The 26,661-nt window shown below is 37.0% G+C and overlaps 1 protein-coding gene across 1 annotated transcript in view; it reads right to left on the bottom strand.

Moving 5' to 3' along the window:
• Positions 1 to 26,661, bottom strand: part of PLCB1 (phospholipase C beta 1) — a 679,751-nt gene that overhangs the window by 438,684 nt on the left and 214,406 nt on the right. Inside the window, exon 3 of the mRNA XM_039224551.1 lies at positions 16,017 to 16,085. Coding sequence (XP_039080482.1) covers positions 16,017 to 16,085 — 69 coding nt within the window. The remainder of the gene's footprint in view (positions 1 to 16,016; positions 16,086 to 26,661) is intronic.

The following is a 26,661-nucleotide window of genomic DNA, read 5'->3' as shown; positions in this document are numbered from 1 at the left end:
AGTGACACTACTATTTTTATTTTGGAATTATTTTGTGTAGGCTGTAACAAAGAAGTATATGTATTAATGCAGTAAGGAAACATAACTCAGAATAAAAGAACATGAGAATAAAGAAGTACCTACATGGGCTCACCTGAGTGGCTTAGTAGGGTCACAGTTTGACTTTGGCTCAGGTCATGATTTCATGGTTCGTGAGTTTGAGCCCCACATTGGGCATGGTGCTGTCAGCAAGGAGCCTGCTTCAGATCCTCTGTCCCCTTTCTCTCTTGCCCCCCTTCCCCCCAGGCCACTCACTCTCTCTTTCTCAAAAATGAAGAAACATTTTTTGAAAAAAAGAAAAAAAAAATACCTACATAGAAGAAGAAAAAATGAGGAAGAACCCTATAAATTGGATTAAATCGAATGTATTTAGATAGGTAATCCCACTGCCAGGACTATAATCTAAGGAAATAACAAAGAAGAAAAATGGTAAATGAAGGCAGGAATTTGCTTCAGGGTTAATTACAATAGCAAAAATAAAATGAGAATTGTGTCACTATTCCATAATAAATGGATGGTAAATAGTTAATATGATTTCAAATCAATTGATTTTTAGTCCCGCATAAACTGATGAATATGAAAAATATTTAAAATCATGGCTTAAGATATGTTAAAGAAAAGAACTTTAAATATGTCATGCATGCAAATGCATAGATGTACAATTTGCTCTTTTGGAAGAGAAACACATGATTGGAGTTTTCTTTTGTATATCTGGAATTATTCAAGCTCTAAGGCAATTTATTTAGTATCCAATTTTTTTCAAAAACATTTTTGTAGTAGCTTCAGATGCTGCCAACATTAATGACGGAATGCCCTTCCATCACTTAATCCACCTAGTTCTTAACTGCTCTTTGTGCAAGCTCCCATATTTGGTGACAGAGCCTTTATTAAGGCAATAATTCAAGACTGGCCCCCAAAATAATTGGTTTTCTCTTCTCAGTCATACAGCCAAAAGGACTTATTTAGAGCCAAAGATGCATAATTCTAGTGTTCCAATGTAGCGCTAGAATTAATACTGTGTGAAATTTTTTGCCACATGCAACTAATACCAACTAATGCTTTTAAAGCAGTATGTGCAGTCAAGATTAAGAGAAATATTTTGAACAAATTTGCATTCATCAGAGTCTGAATTTCTGTCCTTGAGTTCACAGCTCCACACCTTATTAATTGTGGCAAAGATGCCATCAACAGTCAGATGACACTCCTGAATTTCCTGCTTTCCTCTGCCTCTGCAACTGTATGGTTTTAGACACATGGTTTATTGTCAGTGAAGCTAGCTCAGCTTACAAAGGCACGATTCAGCTCCATATATTAATTTTCTCTTACAACTTCATGGTTTCTCAATTCATCTTGAATTGAGCATGAATATTGGCAAATTAAAAACAGAACATTTAAGGGCATGATTAAAGGAAGGTTAATGAGTGTTCAGTTACTTGGAGCATTTCTAAGAATTTACTTAAAGAATTTAGAACAATGTAACACAGTTTAGTATCAGGGGAAATATTGACAGAGCAGAGAATCTATCTATTATGACATTTTGTAATTTATACACTAGAATAATAATTTACTTTGGGTTTTTTTTTTTTGTAAGAAAAGAAAAAGTAAGGACTCTAGTCAAATTTCTACACTATTTCAAGTGCTCTATGGTATCCTTGAAGTAAATTATTTGACTTAAGATTTACCAACTGGAACCATGAAATTTTGAGCAGCTAGCCATAAAATTGAATGTCAAGTCCAGTTGCTCTCACTTACACAATTTATTCAGCATAGTTTCCAAAGATTTTATCAACTATTACTTCATATAAACTACCTATTTTTAGAATGTTAGACATTCTAAGAGCTATTCTTTTTCAATATTATTCACTAATTTATTTGAAGCATTATTGACTTTAAAACCGTGTAAACAAAAATTCTATTTGCATTATTCAGCTAGTCCACAGTCCTAGGAATATGTGTGGGACATTACTAACATAAGATCTTAAATCAATTTTACTTGGATTTTCATCTGGTATTCACATATGTAATTAAAAATATGGAGATAATGCCTTTTAATAATCTTTAATCTTCCAACAAAATTGCACAAGTGGAAAATGCTTACTATAGAATTATATTTTCAGATAAATTAAAATAATTTAATAAAATTCTCTCAAATAAATAAAATAATTATCTCTCACTAACCTCTATTTTTGACAGTAGAGATTTACCTATGGAAAAAATAATCAAGCAAATAGTTAATTTCCCAGATCATCTGTATGTATCCCAACACATAAATCTTCTTTCTTAAGAGACGCTGGGGTGGCTCACTTGGTTAAGCACCTGACTTCGGCTCAGGTCATGGTCTTGTGGTTTGTGAGTTCTGCCCAGTGTAGAGCTCTGTGTTGACAACTCAGAGACTGGAGCTTGCTTTGGATTCTGTGTCCCTCTCTCTCTGCCCCTCCCCTACTTGTATTCTCTCTCTCTCTGTCAAAAATAAGTTAAATAAAACTTAAAAAACTTCTTTTCTAAGTCTTATTAAATTCACAGTAAGTAAGGTATTATAAAAATGAAAGCAAATGTAATTCATATACAGATACTAAAATGACTTATTTATTTAACTTCAAATAGAGACAGTGAAATTTAATTTTTAATTAACATTCATAAAAAGAAAAATTATGTTTGGCAAGTATTTTTAATCTGGTATTACAAATCCCAGTAAGGAAATGCTTAATGTAAAACTTAAACATTACCTTAGTATTTTTACAATATGAATAATGAACAAAGCTCTTTTTTAAAAAGTGCTGTTGAAGATATCATTAAAAATGAAAACTTGGCCAGACAGTGAGAGGCCTAGATAAGATAGATGGCAAATGTAAATATCTAAGAGAAAAAATTGACACTATGACCGATGCAGCAATTTGTCTAATTTGTCAAATAATGACACTGATTGCAAGTCTATTAAAGGTATGAACTCGTAACTTCTAGTTTGAGGGAAAACACTGGCTACCACACACAGAGCCAGGACTATGAAGCACATTATGGCCAATCATTCTCACAAAACCCCTAAGAAATAGTATTATGAACTTCATTTTATGCATGAGAAAATCTAGATATGAAGAAATGAAGCAATCAGCTAGCATTACGAAGATAACATTGGTGGAGTTTCTTAACCACTGCTGTCCCCTCCACATGAGGGGACAGAGTTCAAGTCTCTCGTTCAAGATATTAAGTCAACTCATGGAAACATGTCTGTATAGGGAACCAGGAAGAAGCTACAGCTTTTGAAAATTGTTGCTCCCCGAGTGACTTTTAACTACTTTAAATTTAACCTCAACTCAAGCTTGATCTCAACTTAAGATTCTTCCAAGAAAACTATGTAGCATCAATTTTACACAAGTGAGAATATGGAAAGCCAAAGGAAACTGGTCCCCAGAAAGAATTCAATGGACCTGGAATTATACCGTAGTAATATGCTATGAGTTAAGCTAGCCTAAATGCCAAACTACATTCCAGCTACCGTGGAAACAAATTAAATTGTTGTGCTTTGAATGATATACTAAAAATGCTGATGGTTTTCTGTCAAAGCCAAGGTCTAAATGGGGAGAAATGACAAGAGGAACTAATGCTAACACAGGTTAAAATTAATAACAATCTATGATGGAACACAAGATGAACCTCAGCCTTCCATCACCAATGGATTTTTACATGAAGAAAGACCTTTATGGTTTAGCTCACCAAGAACCTGGTCTTTGAAAGTGTTTAATTAGGTATCTGCATTATTGCGGGAATAAGAATCACTATTAAACTGGTGTTCCAATCCTAGTATGGAGTGTGATAGATTTCATAAGAACGGACCACAGAAACATTTACCAAGATGATTCAGCAGAACATTAATCCTGTGAGATGCTTGACAAATACGCCCATTGTCCAAAAAAAGAAAAGAAAAAAGAAAAAAGAAGGAACATGGCCCCAATCCATGTCCAACACATCAGCCTATGAGAAGTTCTGTAATTTAAAAAAAAACAAAAAACTTAGCATCTTCTCAACATATTCAACCAGACAACACTTCATATCAAAACACCTGTTAGTATTCCAAAGACTTCATGTGGAGAAATGTAAAGTTACTGGTTTAAAAAAGTATTCTATGTTCCTGAGAGAAAATAAAGTGACTTTTCACAGGATTACTCCCATTTATGGTTAACAGTGATTAGCAAATTTTTCCAGTGCCACTGGTCTTAACCCAAAATCGGAAATTCCTGGATACAAATTAAAATGTCAAGAAACATCTGAATGATGAAGTACCAAAAGGCACAGAAAAAATGTCTTGGTGAGTAAAGTTGAAAGGTGAATTCTGACCTGTTAGACCCAGTGAGCCTGTTCATAGTTAAGCACCAACAAATATTCTGCTCACTTCAGTTAATCTATTTCCTAGAAATCTCTAATGCACAGTAATTTCAGCACAAAAATTTTCAGCAGAAAATTTCATTTCTGCCATGAACAAAGATCTGTAAAGAAACAAATATTTTACTACATGATTTTGACTTTTAATTGCTACTTTTTTAGTAAGATCAATACTATTTCTTTGGGTACTTGAAATTTCACATTTTAGGCAACTACGAATGCTGTGTTCACATTCAAAAAAGAGAACAAAATCTATGTGCAAGTATTCTTTCATCCGTGAACATATCTACTTTGTGTCAGGTATAATACCCAAAGCGTGCAATGTAGGATTTCATGTTTTTATTGTAAATATAATAAATGTAAGAATTTTCAGTCATTTCCTATTCGGAGATAGTAAAAATGAATTTCTCAGAATAAATGAGCACATACACTTAAGTTCCTTCCACTCTACCAAGCTGCCTCACAAATTAATATCACTCTATCACACTTAATGGCTGGCTAAGCCATTACAGGTACATATATCGCTTGATTGTCACAGTAACTCCATGATAGACATAAAGATTACCTTCCCTCCCCAGACTCTTTCTCCTGTTAATGTCATGTATCAAATTGCCTTCCAGTTTTTTCACTTGTTGGACCAGGTGTCAAATTGCATGCCAAATTACTGTAGGACATACTCTTTAAAAAGAAAACAATTTAAGTTCTATATATGCTTAATTATCTATCAGACTCTATAGAATAAGTGTTAAGAAGAATAAATTGAAAAGTGAACCTAAGGCAGATAGTTAAGAAGCCATGAATGAGCTCCCAAAGTATACAACACTAAGATTTGTGTCTTGTTACGAACCATAATCTACCTCACCACACAACCCAATCCAGCAGGCATTATCACTGCAGAGAGAAACTAAGAAGTCTTCCTGGCATCTCTCAGTTAATGTGTCCACTGGGATGTGAATCTGGGTCTCTTTGACCCCAAACTGTTCTTCCATTCCAAAATACTGTTTCAGATTTTGCTTTCATGGCTTCATGATGTAGAAAAATATGTCAACATGTTCTCAACTGTAAGTAAATTGCTCTAAAATTATTTTGATGGTTGAGAACATCTATTTAACTGTTTGAAAATCTAGACAGTTTTTAGAAAAAAAAAAACAGTAAGTCTTAATGCAATAGATTGCTGATGACCCTCTGTGGGCAGGTGTTTGGCTGCAAAGATAAATATGCTTCAACTTCATATTTGTACAGTTTACATATAAAAGGTAGATTTTGATTGGTAGCTATAACCTCCAGAACTACAATGGTGTAATTTTCTCATTTTGAAGCAATCCCCAGTAGTGCATGGGATTGTAAATAGGCCAATTATCCAACTCTATCTTGGTTTTGCTACTACAACACATCATATGAGCATCGGTGGCAGATGTATTTTATTTACTTACTAAAATTCATTCATAATGATAGGTAAAATGTATTCAACACACACAATAGATGTGAAAGTTGTGATGTTTTATATGCACTTTTCACTGAGTCTTGCAGCAAGGAAGTAAGCTAAACATGGAGATTCTTTCCACAATTCAGGTGGAGAAACTGTCTCAGAGATGTTGAATAACTTGCTGAGTACCATAGCTAGTTATCGGCATTGAGTCTTGGCCATGTGACCTCAGACCTTGTGCAGTTAATGACTATATTAAGCACTTACAATGTACAAGGACACGTGTTGCATGTTCTGATATATGAAAAAAATGAGTGCAAAAGTGCTGGTCATAAGAAAAAAAGAACATTCTGAAATAAAGGCGCTTATAAAAACCCTATTTCTGAAATGATTCCCACTACCCATTTTATCCACTTGGACAATCATGTTGATTATAAATAACAAATCTATTTATATTAGATCAATTTTTATATAATCTTATAGTTGTACCCCTATAAAGAAGTAAATCATGAACTTGGCTTTGTAAGGTAATAAGGAAATACTGTCATAAGCTGAATTGTGTCCCCACAAAATTCATGTGTTGAAGTTCTAATCTCTGATACTTCAGAATGTGACCATATTCGGGGATAAAGTCTTCAAAAAGATAATAAGTTAAAATGAAGCCATCAGGATTGGCCCTAATCCAATAAGATGTGTGTCCTTACAAGAGGAAATTAGGACATTGATCAGTACAGAGAGAAGACCATGTGAGGACAAAGAAGGAAGACAGCCATCCAGAAGCCAAGGTGACAGACCGCAGAAAAAAAGAGCCTTCCTGTTCCATAGATCCGTTCTAACCTCCAGAACTATGAGGAAATACATTTCTGTTATTAAAACCACGTAGTCTGTAGTACTTTGTCAGAGGAGATTAATATAAGCACCTTGACACACTTTATGTTAAATAAAGCCAAGCAAGTGTACAGAAGAGTATACTAAAAACTAGTCTTTTTGACAAGCAAATACTGTAGGGAAACTCTCAACGCCTTACCACATGAAATCTCTCTCTTTTTTTTAAATGTTTTATTTATTTCTAGGAGACAGAGAGAGAGAGAGAGAGACAGCTTGAGCAGGGGAGGGTCAGAGAGAGAGGGAGTCACAGACTGAAACAGGCTCCAGGCTCTGAGCTGGCAGTCAGCACAGAGCCCGACGCGGGGCTCGAACCCACGAACCGCGAGATCATGACCTAAGCGAAAGTCGGACGCTCAACCGACCAAGCCACCCAGGCGCCCCTGAAATCTCTATTTTTAAAAAAGAGAGACCATCCATTTAAGCTAGTGCTCTTTTTCCTTAGAATAATAGTTTTCAAAGTTTGCCAAACACAGGAATCTCTGGGGAACTTTAAAGAAAAATATCGGAGCTTGAGCCCCACACCGGACATTTTGATTTAACTAATTTGGGGTGTGGCCCGGACATGGAAAATTGAAAAGCTCCCCAAGTACTTCTCATATCTCTACATTAGAACTCAAGATTAAAAACCCTTCAGAGGGCAGTTCACCATGTAGAATCAATTTAAGAAATAAATATCAGATATATCCACAAGATGGCGTATTATTGCATTTGAAAGAAATAAAATTGAGAAACGTTTTCAAAATGCAACTCTATACCATTACAAGTAGAGCAAATTGGGTTTAGATTGAAATTATACCAGATAGGAGCAATGATAAAATGAGTCACAGCCTTCTGAAAAGACCTGAGGTTTAAGTAACTCATGTTACTAATCCTGTCTTCAACAAGGGGTCTACTCTGGGCCAATGAGAAGGCTCATGGCTGCCACGTCCTTAGCCTGCTATTCCTCCTTGGCAGAACTGTGCCCTCCTCCCCCCACCCATTCGCTCTCCAGAACCATCAGGGAGCTTTGGAACTCTTTGGCAGTGGGGTAGTAAAGACAGACACTTGCTATTATACAAAACATAGAATCTTCATTCAGTCACACACAGGTTCATTTAGTATTTTACAGATGGATATACATATATACTGAGTTATGTAGCCATTGCTCAAATGCTCAAATTTAACTTAACTCTTGATAAGAGATACACTCTTCTCAAATTTGGGAATTGACACCAACATCCCTGAAAAGATGTAGCCTATATGCGATTGCTTGAAAATATAAGTAAAAGGCTTTTAACAATTAGAAAAAGATATTCCATACTTTAATGGTAGCTTTTAAAACCTTCTCTTGTTCACTGCTGAATGGCCATGAGGGTGAGAGGCAGATGGAAAAGGCAAAAGATTTTTAAATGCAAATATATATCTACCAAGGGAACCATTCCTTACCCCCCTCAGCATCCTGATATTTCTGCTACCAAATCTCTGACTAGTTATATAAAGGTTTTTGTTTCCAAGGAAACCAAACCACTGACATCTATGGAATTTAATGAACATAAAAAAGGAACCATGCCATATAATTTACATCTGGAGATAAATGTGTCTGGCTGTCAAAACTATTACACATACACAGATAATTCTGTGAAATTTTAAGCTCTATTTTTGTCTATTTAGTAAAGATGTAAATAAATACTTTTATGGAAGCAGGATGACAACAAACAAACAAAAAAAAAACAAAAACTCTTGCATCGTGTCAGGTAAGTTGAGAAACAGTTGGAACCAAGAATATGGGCCGAAGGTAAAGCTCCCTAGCAACTGAGAGAAAAAGAAAATTTATTGTACAAAAGGTTTTCTTCCTCTCTCCAATTCAAGTATTTGCAACAAATTTTATAACTGTGGCTTCACACAATGGTGGAATCTGTACAAAGTTAGGGAAATAGCTTATAATCAGCAAAGGGGGACAATAAATAAAGCACTCATTTCAGCTCCCGGCCTCATAGATGATTCATTGAAATCACTGTTGTAGAACATCCAAATAACAGCTCATTATGAGATTTATATATTGGCATCCAGATCCTATGATGAGCTGTTTGGGATTCGACAACCCTTAAATAAATAGCCTATTTTGGATATTAGCAGGAAAGGATGATAATATGGGGGGGGGCGGTTAAAGCACATATACAATGGCATCTTCAATAAAATTAAAAGTGTACAAAAGTGAGGGAAAAAAAGAAAAGCTAGAAATAAATTCTACCATTTTACCTAAATGACTATTCCCACCTTGAAATACTTTTTTAGATGTCCAGAAAATACTCTCTTCTGATTCTTGTCCTCACTGGCTGTTCCTTCTGTCTTTTCCTTTTTTCTTTTTTTAAATATTGTGGTAAAATATGCATGCCATCAAGTTTACCATTTTAATGATTTTCAAGTGTATAGGTTAGTGACATTAGGTAATATTGATTGTTGTGTTATGCAATCATCAACTACCATTTATCTCCAGAACTTTTTCATCTTGTCAGACTGAAACTCTGTACCTCTTAAATAATAACTTCTCATTCTCCCATTCTCCCCTCTTCCCAGCCCCTGGATAATGCCATTCTACTTACTGGCTGTAGGGATTTGCCTTCTCTAGTTATGCATATAGGTGAAATCATATGATATTTGTCCTTTTTGTCTGGTTTATTTCATTTAGCATAGTGTCTTCAAGGTATACCCATGGTAGAGCCTGTGTAAGAATTTCATTCTTTTTTAAGGTTGAATGATAATCCGTTGTGGCATTATAAACTATTGAGAATAATGCCACTATAAACACATACAGGTACATATACCTGTTTGAAGCCCCTGTTTTTAATTATCTTAATTATATACCATTCTTGGCTTCTTTCCTGGTCTTTTTCATCCTGTTTTTAAATGTTTTATTTATTTTTGAGAGAAAGACACACACAGAGTATGAGTTGGGGAGAGGCAGAGAGAGAGAGGGAGACACAGAATCCACAAAACAGACTCCAGGGTCTGAGCTGTCACCACAGAGCCTGATGTGGGGCTCGAACTTGTCAACTGAGGTTAACGCTCAACCAAATAAGCCACACAGGTGTCACTCTTTTTCATTTTTTAAAAGTTTAATTGCTGGGGGGGGGAGAAAAAATAAAAAAAATAAATAAATAAAATAAAATAAAATAAAATAAAAAAGAGCTTAAATGCTGGAGGTCCCAGGGCTCAGACATCACCCCTCTTTCTTCTACACCTACATTCCTTAAGAGACCTTACTTAGCTTTGAGATTTAAATATTCACTTACAACTCCATGGCCAACCTTTCCCCCGAGCACCAGATCTGTACGTCCAAATATGACATTATCAGGTATAAATCTAACAGACACTTCAAACATTAAATATAAAAAAAAAAATGAAACTCTGAATTTTTCTATTAAAGGTGTTTCTTTCTTCCTTCCCAGCTTAGGACACGGCAGCTCAATCCTTCCACTTTTCCAGACCCAAACACTAAGCATTGTTCTTGAATCTTTCTTTTATACCTCACATTTCACGCATTAACAAACCCTGTGGTGCCACCTTCAAATTCAGGTTCTGACTTTTTTTCTCCATTACCTCTACCTCTCAGTTAAAATACTTACTAGCACCACTCAGGATATTAGCAATAGTCATTTGGTTGGCGTCCCTTCTCCTTTATTTCTTTTCTATGGTCTATGCTCCACGCAATGGCAAGTGATGCTTTGAAAAGCAAAATCAGATCTTGTCACTATTCTGTTAAGAATGTTCAGATCCCTTCTTAGTTCTCGCAGAAGAAAAAGCCATAGTCATTAGGCTCGTCTCAGGGCCAGAATCATGTGGCCCTTGGCTACCTCTCTGACTTCATCCTTTCTCTGTTGCACTCCAGTGTAGCTAACTGGCTTCCTTGCTACTCCTCAAATATACCAAGTATGTGCTCAGTCAGGGGGCCTTTGCTCTTGATCTGTGCTCTGCCTGGAATGCTCCACCTTTTCTTAATTAATATCTCTACTCATATCATCTCAGCTTATCAAGAGAACATACTCCATGATGTCTCTACAAAGCAGCAAGCCTCTCCACCACTTATGGCCAATGATCTCTGTCCTGCTTTACGGATCTCAGTGGGACTGATCTGTTATCTGCTTCCCCTTCCCAGTGGGATGCTGGAGTCTGCTTGTAGGGCTGGACACTGTGCTGTATGTTCCTTTCCAAATCGTCATTTAACATTTTACTTTATTTTATTTATTATTTTATTTATTTTATTATTGTATTTTATTTATTGCATTTCATGATTTTAAAAGCATCATTTTAATTTGGGGATTGAGAACACTAAAGCTGATCAATTTTTAAAATTTCATTTTACTCTAATCTGCCTTATGTGGTTCTATATGCCACACAGAATTTAATTGTAATCTAGATATTTACAAGTAATCTGTATTCCAATTAACATTATACATCTGAAATAAACTGCCCTTTATCAATAGAATGAATTGGTTAATTGTCAGCAAAACACATGAAGCAGTTTTCTTTGGATGAAACACAATTTGAAAATCACACTATAGAAGTATTTTTCAGCAATACTTGGTATTGCCGCAAGTATTATTGAGATTGGGTGTCAACAACAGAGTTTTCATGGTCCAAGCCTGGGAGAGTCTCTGTAAGGGCAGGGTCTCTGTGGAGTCCACAGCAATCCTACGATTGCTTTCAAGAAGCCACGGGCAAAGTTTGGCATAAATCTTTCTTTTTTAAAAACTTTTTAATGTTTATTTATTTTTGAGAGACAGAGAAACAGAGTGCAAGTGCGGGAGGGAGTGAGACACAATCTGAATCAGGCTCCAGGCTCTGAGCTCTCATCACAGAGTCTGATGTGGGGCTCTATCATGACCTGAGCTGAAGTCTGACGCTTAACCGACTGAGCCACCCAGGCACTCCTCTTCCTTTTTTTTATTTTTGTTTGCATTTTTTATTTTTTATTAAGTTCACTTGATTTCCTATGACAAAGGTAAGAAGTTTTAGGATATACAGACTTTTTCAACATTAATTTTATATTCTGTAAGATGGAGTGCCTTGGGTTGATTAACTTCTCATTTTAAAAGTTGGAATCAAGGGTTAACCCAACTTCCACTAAAACCCTGTGGCCCCTACATACCCCATTTCATAGACAAGGAAATAGAGGCACAGATAGAAGTAGGTTACTGGCAGAGCTGGCTTCCAAACCCACATCTCCAGTCTTCTGGCTCCATCTACTTTTCAAATACACCTATAGATAAAATACATCCTTAGAATCCCAAGGATAGAGAAATTTATATTTTTCAGCAGCATTTTTTAAATGTTTCCAATGTGGTCTATAGTAAAAAATACACTTTATGTTGATCCAGAACACACATTCACATGCATGAAAGAGGTTTCACCAAACAACTTTTTCTGCACAAGACACTGGTGTTTTTCATCCATTCTAGCCAGATCTATTTCATTTTATTAACGCTGTACATGTGCCACTAAATTGATCTGCTGGGTCAGCAACCACTAATAGATCAGAAACCACAGGGATAAACTTTACTTTTTAAAAGCAAAGCTCCTTTTGAAATGAACATGCAGAGAATATGTGGACCCAGCACATGCAAGAGGCATATCCCAGAGCACCTTGCCTCTATATGCACTTTATAAGCCTGGGAGGTAGGGGGGGGGGAGAGAGAGAGAGAGAGAGAGAGAGAGAGAGAGAGAGAAAAGAAGGAAACATAAATGCATTTTAGATTTCAAAGGACAAGATATATTTTTTTCTTTTATGTTTTTACATGTGGATAAAAATCTTCCAATTTCTCTCCGGTGAGAAATTTTGAAACTGATAACTAGAGCAGAGGCTGTATACAGAAAAGTCGATCTGGAATTACATATACTGTGCTGGGAGTTGACGTTTAAAATTCATTAACAGGGCAACACACAGAAGCTTCTCTGCTACTTTTAAATGTTATTTCCAATCACAGCAGGCATAGAAAACAGTTCATCTTCAGCTGGATTGTGAATTTTTATGTAATGAGATGCTGTGAAAAACAAAAATAATATGCATACACAGATAAATATTTGCGGGGTGCCAGAGTATTTTGATAAATAATATCTGCTCCACACATGTTCTTCCTTCCTTGATGGTCTGTAAACCCCTGCAGAAAGTCTTCCACTCAATCTGTCTTCATGTGCCACTGCCTCCTCATCCTTACCAGGCTTTCCTCACTTCATTCTGCTATCTTGACACTTTTTATTCTTATGCCATCAGTCTTGCTGCTTTTGTTCCAGCGAACACTACAGTCTCCTCTTATTTAGTTTTCCTCCTCCAGTCATATGCCTCCTTCTACAAGGTGGTTATATGTAGGAAGCTGGTCTCTCTTTTGGTCCCCATAGGGAACTACTGCTAAGGTGGGAGACCTGGGAGGTACCAGGAATGGCGAGCAGAGGATGGCCACCAAGGAGATCCTGAGGATGGAAGAGGAATTGCTTCCAGCACCTTGGAAGCCAGACAGGCAAGAGAAAGAAGTATCTCTTCCCTGGTGACAGTCTTTGGGCAGCTGAATGAGACGACCATTGAAATTTTCAATACATTCCAATCATTTCTAATACTTTTTTTTTTTTTTTACTATTTATCCAGTTTGAGCTGAGGTTTTCTTTTCCAACATAAACACTTTTTTTAAACTTTATTTATTTTGCAAGAGAGAGGAAGAGTGAGAAGGGGAGCTGGAGGGGGAGAGAGAGAGAGAGAGAAAGAGAGAGAATCCTAAGCAGGATCCACGCTGTCAGCACAGAGTCTGACGTGGGATTTGATCCCATGAACTGCCAGATCATGACCTGAGTTGAAATCGAGTGTCAGATGCTTAACTGACTGAGCCACCCAGGTGCCCCTTGCAGCTTAAAGACTTTCAAACTGAGAGTAATATCAGCTTGTTTCCTGCCTGTCAATTCACAAAGCCACTCTCAACCAAGCCCCCCAATCCAATCTCTCTTTACAACATAAACTTTTCCACATAAAGTAAAATTAAAAATTGACTTTCTGCAAATATGATTGACATCTTTTACTAATAATAAATAAAAAAATAACAATGCTGATACCAACAATAGTGCCTAATATTTAGTGAGTGCCTATTAAATAGCAGTGATATGTTAAGGTGGTGGTGCTCAAATTTTGCTGCAATCTGCTTTTGAAAAGTCCTGCAAATCTGCTTTTTAATACCCACTCTACAACGCCAATTACAATATTGTAGCACCAGAATCTTTGGGAGTAAGAAACAGACATCACCCTTTTTTAAAGCTCTCGAGGTGATTCCACAAGCAGTCAAAATTGAGAACTCTTCTGCTAAAGATTTGCTAATGAATTATTTAATGTAGCCATTATAGCAATGATATGAAGTGCCCAATCATTTTTATCACAGTTACTATTATTGTTGTCATTATCATTATCACCATGTAGCCAATGAAGAAGACTGACTCTCAGGAAGGTCACAGAGAACCCAGGTTTTAAAATATTAAAGTTGACTGAAGCTCTTGAACACCAGCATGGAACAGAAGGAAAAAATGCCAAGGACATGGATAATACACAGAGAGAGCAATCTTTAGTGGGGGAAAAAAAAAAAAATCCCACCAGTACAAGTCAGAGTATTCTGAGCATCCAAGTCTGTCCTTAGGAGAAATATTTTAGGATCTAATAGTGGTTTATCAGCTGAGCATAGCACAAACCCTAGTTCATTCAATAGACATGTATCCAACCACATCCATAAATGAAACACTGAACTGACAAGCAGGCCAGACACTACAATAAAAAAGAGAGAGGAAAGCCAGAAAGAAACTCCACATGGCAGAGATGCTGACTCCACCTCTGATGCCTGAAGACAAAGTTGGGTCTGAGATAGTGTAAGCAGCAGTCTTTAACCAATATTGATCACGAAAGTTCAAGTTAGGCCAATAAACTTGAATTAAAAGATAAACTTTATAACTATGTTTTCAATGAAGGTCTTGGAACTAACAGGCTTACCTGAAACTTGGCTGTAATGTTTTTGGAGAAAGAAGAAGAAAGAATTTTCCTACACTAAAAATTGAACAATTCTGAATCCTCAAGAAAGCATTAATAATGATAAGCTTGCTGCATAATTAAAAGATCAAACTACTAAAATTCTAGTATATTATAAAGAGAGGAACACAATTAATAGACTATTTGCACATGAAAAGACATCTAGAAACCTTCTTGAAAATAATTCAGATTTTTCTGTCTTTTCATTTTTCACATTGTCCTATAGATCAGTTTAATTCCTACCACAGTAAAACCAGTATTTGGGTGTTTGTTCCAGGGCAGAATTTGCCAGCAACTATTGCATTGTTATGTATCTGAAGAATGATCCTTCCAGATGATTTTTTTTCTTTCGATCTCCCCACAGCAGCAGATAATTTTTGATGCTGAAGGAAGTATTTTGACTTTTAAAGAATAAAACAAAAGTTGCAGGCAGATACTCAAATAGAAAATCGCTAGTTTTATATCAATTATGATAAGAGGTAAGAATTCCTGACTGGCACCTGCACTTCCCTATTTGACAATATTATCTTTGCTAGGAAGGAAGTATGCAACGTACTAAAATTTAAATACAATAAAGAGTAGTTTCCCACTGTACTGGCAAGTCAATACATTTTGTTATATACTCAACCAGAATGTAAGTTTAAAAATATGTATATTCTTTGTTCAACACTTTTAAATAATCTTCAAAAAAAAAGTAAATAAAACTGCAAACACTTCTTTGAGTATTTCTTCAGTAAGTTTTTCAAACAAAAACAAATTGACACACAACTGATCCCAAACTTCCACAGGTCTTCACTAATAACATTTATAGAAGGACTTCACACTCTTTGGCTTTATGGATGAAGTGATATTACTTGTAAAGTATTTGAATTATAGTTTTATTCATCATGTCTAAAGGTTAGTTCATGGATGCCTATGAGGCTCCAGGAAGTTTCCAAGTAACTTCAAGAACATTTTAACTATTTAGAATTACTCAGTAACTTTGGCATCATTATATATTTTTCAAGCAACATGAAAATTAGAGGGGAGAATGTGAGCCCCTGTGTCCAACAGCCTATATTTTTATCACTGTTGCCCTCTTTTAACAAAAGTGGAAATGTGTAGGGCATATAGTTTCTGGAAGGACTGGCTGTTTTATTGTGTTTTACAACATCTACAACAGAGAAACTTTTAACTGGGGCAATTAATGGATACCACGACACAGCCAAATCATCAAAGCAGCATCTGGCCCGTGCACCACGCTCCACTTCTTACCTTGGGAGCTTTGGCATGTTTCCCACATCTGGCATCCTTGACAAGGCTGAGATCTAACAGCTCTGTCTCCTGGAAGGCAAAAATGTGAAATTGTTAAGCATCCACATAGATTTCTTTTCATTGTTTTATATCATTGTCATCACTTTTTAAAAAATCATGTTATCTTGAGACCTGCCTGAAGGTTTCTCTGCAGTTAGGATATTTTTTCTCTCACATTGTTTATCAATAGAATTGGAATGGAAGCAACAAGATAGTTAACTGCTAACTGCTCAGTTTAATATATACGCTAAGACCTTTTGAATGGGCATGGTCAGGGTAACAGGTCTATACTATGAGTTGTCCTTAAATCATCATGAACCATGCCATCCTGTCCTGTGGTTGAAAAATAATCCTGAGAATCAGTCTGGGTGTGAGGACATATGAATGGCATGGGAGATGGGGAAGAGGGGTGGAAGAAGATGTTCTCATCAGTTCACCTGGCCAAGGGAAAGGGATCAATCTGCCTCATCTACCTTCCTCCTCTCCAGCCTGTAGCACACATATCTTATGCCTTGATCTTTTCATTTATTCATTATATATTACTGAACACCCATAATATGCAATTTACTCTAGGATACAAGATATATAAAATGATATATCCTCTGGATAGACTTGCCCTCCAACAGGGGAGTAAAGAAATATATATGCATAAGAAAAGGGATGGCATGTTAATGCCAGCGTTAGAGTTAACTGCTATGGACGTCAACAGAGAAAAGAAAGGTGTTCTCCCAGGGGCTCAGAGAAAAGCCCATGAAGGAGTCATTGAGCATGGAGAAAAGGAGTTGGAAGGCATAACACTGGCAAATGTCTACACAAGAAAGAACCAGAGGTGTGGGCAGAACCTGGAGGTATTCATGACCTATAGATGCTTAGGGATAGAGAACATTGCAGGGGAAAAGGGTAGGGAGGTGGAAACGGATAGAGAGGCATCCAGAAAGAGGGAAGAGCACAGGGAAAATGTAATGGCAGTGTGGGAGGGGATTCTCACGGGCAACATTCAGTGTTCCATTACTGGGGCATAGAACATATGAAGAAAAGTCATGGGGCATGATATTAGAAAGGGATATGGGCAAAAGGATGGAAACCCTAAGGGTACAGCTAAGCACACTGAGCCATGAGTGTTGTGACAATGCACATCACCAAGTTAACAGTAGACTCTATACGCTAGGTGGAACTGCACCGCAGTGAACAGTCATCTATCCAACTCATGCTGACAATGAGACAGTTGGATGCAGGCATCTAATCCCCTTCTTCCTGTAGGAGGCACTGCATCATCATTTTGCCACTCAGACCCTCTAAATGGGAGTGGGTATAATTTCTTATGGGCCCTAACATCCCTAATCTTTGTAGTTCTGGTTCGCAAATAATTCCTTCAAATAGCTGCCATCAATTCCAAATGTTCGGTGCAAAAGTGCCTGATTATTTTACTGCACCTAAGGTTGATTTCATGATTGCAGTCACAGGGGGGAGGTGGAGTCTGTCCACTGGCATGAAAAACCACACAGCACATCCAACAGAACACATGCCTTCAGCGCACTTGTCTGTGAAGCCCTGGCTTCACAAGAAACAGTGCCTTCTTTTCCTTTGCTCACCCTGGCCTTATAAGTTTGCTTGTCTCCATTTTAGTGGATCCCTTAATCCATTTCTTGCCAGGTGTGACTGTGGAAATCTTCCCAAACCCTGGGGTATGCAAAGACCTTACACTACAGAAGATCTGGTGCCACAGCTCCCCTAAGGCTGTACCATCCACAATATTGAAGGTCACCTTATGAGTGTTAGGAAAGAATGGTATCAATGCTGGACTCCATGATTCACTTAGGCAAATGCATAAGAAAGTCCTCAGACTCAAGGAGATGGAACAGCTGGTCTGGGTTTCTTATGTCCCCAGCAAGACAACAAAAACATGTGTTGGAAGGAGAGGAGCAGGAAGAGAACCAAGCTTCAATAAGCTTCAAATAGAAGACCAGGACCTTTGAGGGGACATTTGAGAGGCAGGAGACTAAATGAAGGTAGAGGTAATGGGAAGAAAGATGAGAGCCATAATGTGGAGGTAGAATTGCCTAAAGGGTAGAGAGGGCAATAAACAGCCCTAGAGTTTCCATATTCCCCATTGGGACTTGGAACTTTAGGCAAAATGATAATGCATTTTGAAGATGTTGGCTTGAGGCATTCCTCTACGTGGAAATGCCAGTCATTAATTCACTGGCACATTATTTATCAAATGCTGCAATGTGTCAGGTACTGGCTTGGTACTGAGGAACAATACCAACAATACAGAAAACAGCTGTTTTGAGCTGCTCATGCACAAAACCAATTATTATACTCTAAAGGAGACATTTCAAAGTGCACTGTAGACATGGGCTACAAAAGGCTATGGCATCTTGTCAGCTAATGCTCAAGGATGAGAAACAGTTTGCCAGCCTTATAATTCTGTGTTCTGGAGAGGGAGGAGGGTTATGGAAAGAGGAAACAATAGGTGTAAATGCACAGAGGCAGGAATTGTGTGCAGAAAACTACAAGCCCCAGGAGATACACAGCAGGGATGCATGGACAGTTATCACAAACGCTTGGGACTTGGTATTTATTACATGTGTGCCCTCTTTAATATTACCCATAAAACACTGACATTTATGCTTGGTACACTTTTTCCATATATGTTACATGATGTTTTCCATATATGAAGAATAAAATCACACACACATATGTAACACATTTACCTCATTTTATATCAATGTAAAATAGAAAAATTTTATTCTCTATTTTAATAAAAATAAAATGAAAAATTTTAAATAAAAAAATTCTCTATTTTATTTCTAAAATAGAAAAATTCTCTTTCAATGTAAATAGAAAAAAATTGATTTTTTCTATCAAAGGAAATTCCTCCCAGTTGAGCAAACAACAGCCTTAAACTTTACTTATTTGTTTATACACACAAAGCCCAAATTGAGTTCACAAAGAACTAGGTCTTAGCAGGAGTCATTTACAGACTTTTATATTACAGATAATGAACACTGTTTTCTACTTTCAGCTCAAGAGGAAACGTTCATTCCCCAAGTCACAGAAGGGTACTTAATGCTAGCTGCCCTGGGGATTCATTCTGATACCACAGAGACTAAGAAATTTCTCTTGCCTGCATGTAAAATTGTATGTATAGGAAAACCACCACAGGGCACTATCAATGTGGGTAATGTGGCATGGGAAGGACCCAGGTGGAAAAGCTGTCCAATGGACTCATTCAAGTAGAAAGCGATGATTAAAATAATGTCTCCCACTTCTATTAACATGCAACAACTACCCTCCCTGGGGTTTAACTACATCTTATTCTCTCCTCCACTAAAAAGAAAATGGGGAACCCAATGCACAGGACCACAAAATTGTGGCTTGTGTCATTAAAACTTTTTCTAGGTTAATTTTCTCAAGTTAATAGTTTTAACAATGTTCTCTCATTATTAGAAAGCAGTGAAATGGTCCCTTTCCCGGTTCATTTAAGAGATACTGATTTCCAGCTTTATGGAATTCACTATCTTTTATGCATTAAGAGAGGAGGGTTACACGATGTTTAAGTCGAAAACCTGAGTTGGAGGAAGGGCCCTAAAATTAACCGGTCATCTGTCCAACCAATCATGGTACACGTCAACCATCAACGGTATCACCTATAAAATTAGTATGATAATACTTTCTATACCTGTGGCTCTCTAAGCTTGGCTTGTATGACAGACATCTGAAAAACTTGTTAAAACAGATTGGCTGGGTGCCATCCATCAGTTTCTGGATCAGCCAGACTGGGATAGACCTGAGAATCTGCATAAGCTCTCAGGAGGTGTGGATGACGTTGGTCCATAGACCACACCAGTGCTTTTGAAATCACCAATATATACTCATTCATGGAAGGCTTTTCAGGTGAACATGACTGATAAAATTATACACTACTTACATTTTATAATATGTTGTATGAAGAATCAATATCTGTCATTTCTTTATACAGAGAAGTGTGAAATAAAAATATTTTATCTACTGGATGCAAAAGTGTGTCTCGTGGTGAATAGTCTAGGCTTCAGTTTAATTGAAGAAAAACTACTGAATGACAAATGGCATCAACACCTACTCTAATAAGTGTTCTTAGCATTAAATTTCACCCTATACAAGCAAATGTTTCTGTTCAAAAATTCAAGCAATCACTGAAATTGTTCTGTGTTTGCTGAAAATGCTATGCTATATAACCTTTGCTTTACACCTAATAACATTAAAGACATATTTAGAAAAGCAAAAGAAGGAAATTGGTTCTCTTTCACCTCTTAGACCATCCAACAATGGAAAGGGGGTTGGGGTGCCCCAAGGCCTGTGGACTACTTTGACCAGTAAAGGAAGGATGGACTAGTAGAACTGCCTTATTTCCAAGGCACACAGTGGCCCCTGAAAAGTTTGGAGACCACACTCCCAGGACCCCTCACCCCCATATATCCATTAACGTGTTGACAGATGTGCCTTCTCCCTTTGTCAGTAGAGATGAAAGTGAATTAACAATAATCAAGGATTTATTTTTGATATTTTGAATGAGTGATGAGAAATGCTAAGGAAAGACCAAATTATCTCTGATGTTTACTATTCAGCAGAAAGATTTCAATCCATCAGCCACGAACCCACTGTGAAGCAGATGAGCCATGAAATGCACTGCAAACTCAGGAAAGAATACAGTTTAAAAAACCAACTCTTTTCCAGAATACCAATTTCTGTGCATTGTCACCAAATTCCATTAGTCACCCAATATAATAACGTACTTGAAGTTCACACAATATATAATCAGAGCAGCAATTACAGTCACAAACATTTCACAGGGAAGATATTAACGGCGGAGCATGTGGGGAGGGTGATTATGGATACCTCCACATGTGGTATATTCATTAAGTTGTTCAACCTCAATCTACCAAAAGTAGAAGACATTAATATGTTTTATTGACTGTCAAACCTCTCTAAAATGCCCAATGTTAAAGAAAAAAAAAACTACTTTGGATTCCTTTAATGAAGGGTTTTAATTTAAACAGAAGCGGATGAAGCAGACTCAGTTCTTTGTTCCTTAACTTGATTCCACTTCTGAGGGAGTGAAAAATCTGTGTAGTGTACCTCTCAAAAAAAAAAAAAAAAATCTCCACACTCCCTCCTACTCTCTTATTTCCTTTGTTCTCTAGCCTTCATTTTTTTTGTCTTTTTTCTCCAAAGTCTATATTGTAGCCTCAGTGTAGGAAACATTGATGGAAATGAGGTGCACAGGTTATCAAAACCAACAATAGCAGAGAAAAGAGAAAGATGATACATCTGGTTCTTTATTAAAACCAACTTAGGTTTAAGATGGGGAAAATGTCATAAAACTAGGGGGCAGAAAACTTGTCTCTTGGAATTATCATTTGTAATCTATGCATTATTAAGCCCTTTACGACAGATGTCTGTGCCTTGTTTCTTTGTCTGCCTAACAGAGAAGCAGATGCCAGCAACACCTTCTTCATCAGGCTGCTATTAAAACAAGTGAGGTATTAAACTAAGATCTCCACTTAACAAGAAAAGATTATTGCATACGTATAAAGTCTTATTCTCACAACATTTCCCATTTCAGGTGAAAGGGAAAATTGCTAGCAAAAAAGGCTGAAATGGATAGGTAACATATCTCAAAGAAAAACGAAGAATGTAAATAAACAAAAGAAAAAGCATCTGAAAATCTAAAACCATAGAGATATTTTATAAAACCTTGAAACTAAAAAAGAAAGACTGTTTTTAGAGAAAACCTATTTTCACTTTTGTATGTCATTTAATACAAAATTAGATTAACATCTGAAATGGAGAAAAAACAATGAGATAGTTCAGGTGTTATGGGTCATGTTGTAACTATTGACATAGTCTAAGCCATTAAAATAAAAACTGAAAAATTACAGGATTCAAGGAGAGGTTCCTATCACTAAAGGAGGCAAAGTCAAAATAAAATACTAACAATAGCAATAGTAACCATGGCTAATAACAATGGACAACCAACAATGTGTCAAGAATTGTAAGAGATAATATTTCTATACATTATCTCATCAGTCTTTGCAACACCACTGTGACATGAGTATTACAGCTACCACTGTGCAAACGAGAGAACTGATGGAGAAGTTGAGTGACAACTGTTGTGGAGTTTTACAATGGCATCACAAATCTCAGCATCTTGCCTACCTGATGCAAGCAGAACTCCTAGATGGCCACCATGATTCCTGTGCTCTGATGCATGCCTTTGTCCAAACTCCACCCTTTGAATGTGGTCAGCACTCAAGACTTGCTTTCACCCGACAGAGTATTGCACAGGTGAGGGGCTATCGCTCTCATGATGATTTTACTTTATATGGCAAATGCAAAGGGATTTTGCAAGTGTAATTAAAGTCTTCAATCAAGTGACTTAAACTTAACCAAAGAGACGTATCCTGGGTAAGTCTCTCCATAGAGGATCTAGGAGTGAGAGACTTGAAACAGCAGAGATGCTCACCTGCTTCCTGTGTTGTGTGTTGCCCATGAAAAGGGAAGTCCTCTAAGAGTTAAGGGGCTCAGTCTTACCATGACAAAGAACAGAATTGTGACAACAACCTGAATGAGCATGCAAGAGGAGCTCCAGCTCCAGATGAGAACACAGCCCAGCAGACAACTTCAGTGCAGCCTGTAAGACCCCAAGCAGGTGAGACCCTGACCCACTGAAACATGAAATAAAAAATGTTTGTTGTTTCAAGCCACTAAATTTGCAGTAATTTGTTTTGCAGCCATAGATAACAAATACACTGCCCCCATTGCTTCCATATTTTAATGCACTTAATTAAACAGGGATGTAAATGAATTCACATATCTTGGCATTCCACCCAGCACAAAAATGACTGCAATACTGTCATCGTTTTTAAATATGTCCAACAAGAAACAATTACTCTAATGGAATCACAGACTTACAGAGATGGGGCAGATTGCAGATTAGGAAACTGAGACCCAAAGAAAACATATCAACTACCCAATATCGCTGAGACTGAGTAAAGAATAGAAAAAGAATCCATATTTTCCCAGAACTATTTTTTCTTCTAAAGAATTATTTTTCAGTATTGACAAAATAGCAGGAACATTAACTGAGTGATATCAAATTTAAAAAGAACGCAGTTTTGTTCATGTACAAGAAAAAATATGATAAATGGAGTGTGGCACTAATTTTAACAAGCTATGTCCCCATGAGGCAGTGTGAAATTTATTGGCAAATATCTAGTTATTTTTTTTTTCTGTAGATAACCCAAAAGGTAGTTCAGCTCCTGGTTACGCAAAAGCCAAATTTCCTCCTTCTTACTTCCTTCTTTAGCTCCCTGAGAAACTTCTATATATTCATGTAATAATAAAAAGTTGCTTAAGTTGAAAGCTGATGCAAAAAACATAAAATAATACCCATAGCACCAAAGCTTTATTAGGATATAACATTAATAAAACAATTCTAACAGTATTTATGTCTATAACTGGATGCATTTATAACCTAATGCATCTGTGGACTAGGCGAGTCAGGGGAAGGAGGTTGTGGATGGGGTGAAGAAGGGACAGAAAATGCCACACATGATTCCAAGGTTCTAGAGCATTAGTATCTTCTCACAATTTTTTTTAAAATGATGAATGAAAACTGGTATAATTTAAAAACAATTGTAACCGACTTTATTTTACCTTTATTTGATTGATACTATTAAAAAAAACAGAAAAACCTCTCCATAATCACTGTGGAAAATCTGTATGTGCTCTAAAGTTGACTATAATCAGGAATATATTGGATGCTTATAACCAATATGTTTTATTTTCCTAGTTCTTGTTTATTAACAGGCATGGAGGGATTCACCACATTCTTACAGAAAAATATGGTATCACATTTTTTAAGGATTCAGAATATTTTTTTAATTGTGACTACAATGATAAAGATTGCATTGTCACCATTTTCTATTATGCCTGTGCTCAGCAAAAGTCCTCATTTCAGGCTAGTCAGATTAACTAGAAAGAATATCCATGATTTGGCAAATAGTTTAATAAATGCTTAAAACTCTCTTTGTGGATATTTTGTGGGAGCATACAATCTGATTTCCATAAAAAATCACTTGGAAAGAAATATGGAAGTGATATAGATTAATCAGGCACACAAGCTGTTTCCACTTGAAGAGTCCAGATGATGTACATGTAGCCAGATTTTCCCTTTAAATCATCTAAAGTGTTATCTCTGGTCTACACCTACTTCACTATGGATGAACAGCTAGCTAAGCTTTTTATCTGGTACTGCAAGCTACTTTTAGTACCTTAGCTTACCCTAATGTAATATTTAAGCATACTACCTATCTGCTCATATGGATTAAATTCCTTCATTTCCCTAGGTCGGTGGTTCTTAAAGTGTGGTCCCTAGAATACTATCAGCATCAATAACACCTTGGAATATGTGAAAAACACAAATTCTCAGGTTCCACCATAGACTAGCTGAATCAGAACCTCTGAGGTGGAGCCCAGAATCTGTACTTTAATTAAGCTTTGGGGTGATTCAGATGCAAAGTGGAATTTGAGAATCCGTGTCCTAGATACTAAATGAAGACAGCAAATGCCCGTAGAAAAGGCAAATTAACCAGGGCTAGAGCTTTCTGTAGGACAGTCTGTAGGTCACTGGACATGCTGCCTAGATCTGTTTAAAAAATAACTGCCTCAGAGTCATATAAGCAATGACAGATCTGATAATATAAATGAAAAAGTCTTCTTCAGACAACTGTGTTCACCAGTACCATCAATGTCACTATAGACTGAAGCACTGATTTTCACTTTGGACCATAGAAACTAGACAAAGCCAAGGGAAAGATCTGAAGATGCTTGGCCTATTTCCAGATGTGCTGATTCAACCCTATGCATGACACATCTGGGCTGACAACTGAAATATTCTTTTCTCTTTTTTTTAATGCTTGTTTATCATTTTTGAGAGAGAGTGCAAGCCAGGGAGAGGCAGAGAGAAGGGCACAGAGGATCCCAAGTGGGCTCTGCACTAACAGCAGAGAGCCTGATGCAGGGCTTGAACTCACAAAACTGTGAGATTGTGACCTGAGCCAAAGTCAGATGCTCAACTGACTGAGCCACCCAGGTGGCCCCTGTCCCCACTTTTCTCGTTTTTTAAATTTTTTTAAAAATATTTTTTATTTATTTCTAGGAGAGAGAGACAGACAGTGTGAGCAGGGGAGGGTCAGAGAGAGAGGGAGTCACAGACTGAAACAGGCTCCAGGCTCTGAGCTGTCAGCACAGAGCCAGACATGGGGTTTGATCTCACTCTGTGAGATCATGACCTGAGCAGAATTCAGATGCTTAACCAACTGAGTCACCCAGGTGCCCCCACTTTTTCTCTTTACTTACACTCTCATGGCATGCCTAGTGACCTCCAAGTGTGTGAAATGGTATTTATTCTTGCCTTCTCTGGTAGCCACTTTGTAAAATCCATGCAGATAGTCTCATTTTTCTCCTTCGGTTATTTATTCAAACATATATCACATATTTTTCTGCCTGAAGATTTGTGTTTTATTCTGCCTAGCTCCTCCCCATGTACTAGCAACTCCAAGATTTTTTTAAAGGCTTAATAGAATTTTTACTGCTTCATCAAGGACATTCTAAGGCTTAAAAAAAAAAAACCAAAACTATTATTCATGGAAATTAAACAGCACACTCTTGAAAAACCAATGGATCAAAGAAAAAATCAAAGGGAAATTAGAAAATATCTGGAGATAAACAAAGATGAATACAAAACATATCAAAACTTGTGGGATGTGACAAAAGCAGCAACCTTGGGATTCTGATGACCTTTTAATCTCACAGAACATCTAGAATATGCAAGGAGTTAATCTACCTTCCAAAATGAGATATTTTAAGTTGACAAGTATGCAATAATATGTCACTTTTTTTTTCTTTTCAAAGAAGACTTGCTTCTTCAGGTCACTTGTGATTTTCAGGTAAGACAAAGAAATCCAACTGAGTTCTTTCCCATGCTAATTAGTAGGGATAAAGCCTGGATATGTCTAATAAGTGTTTTCCCCAGAAGAACATTCACTGAGTTAATCAACAAATCATCCCCAACGTCTTGTCTATGTGTTATAAATTCATCAGAATAAACTCCTTTTCATTCAACTGTTGATCAATCTCAACACTAATGCAAGTACACAAATGAGGCTAGCTGTTCATATCAAGAACTATAAATAATTGAAAAAGCTCACTAAATCCAGGCTCATTTTCCAGTTACTCAGGACATTTTCATAAAGGTCCTCTAGAAATTCTGATGCCCACCTGGATCCTTGCTGGTCCCCTATTTGCTGGCTAAATACCACCCCAACCACCACCAATGTATGCTCACTTCTTTCCTAACAGTTGACAGCTATATGGCCTTTGACTACCTTTGGCGTCATGGAGCCATTTATCCAGATGCAGAGAGAGCAGGAAGTGGCCAGGGAGACTATTACCCCTCAGAGAGCTTATAGCCCATGACAACCAGATACAGGAGCATAAAAGCCCAGCAACCTCACCTTCGTGCAGAGCAAACCCCCAGGTTGAGGTAGGACTTCACTTC

This window comes from Hyaena hyaena, unplaced genomic scaffold (assembly GCF_003009895.1).
Source record: "Hyaena hyaena isolate Hyena2069 unplaced genomic scaffold, ASM300989v1 scaffold_16, whole genome shotgun sequence".
NCBI classification, from domain to species: Eukaryota; Metazoa; Chordata; class Mammalia; order Carnivora; family Hyaenidae; genus Hyaena; species Hyaena hyaena.
Note: the sequence above shows the minus strand (reverse complement) of the source record. Positions and strands in the feature narration are given on the sequence as shown.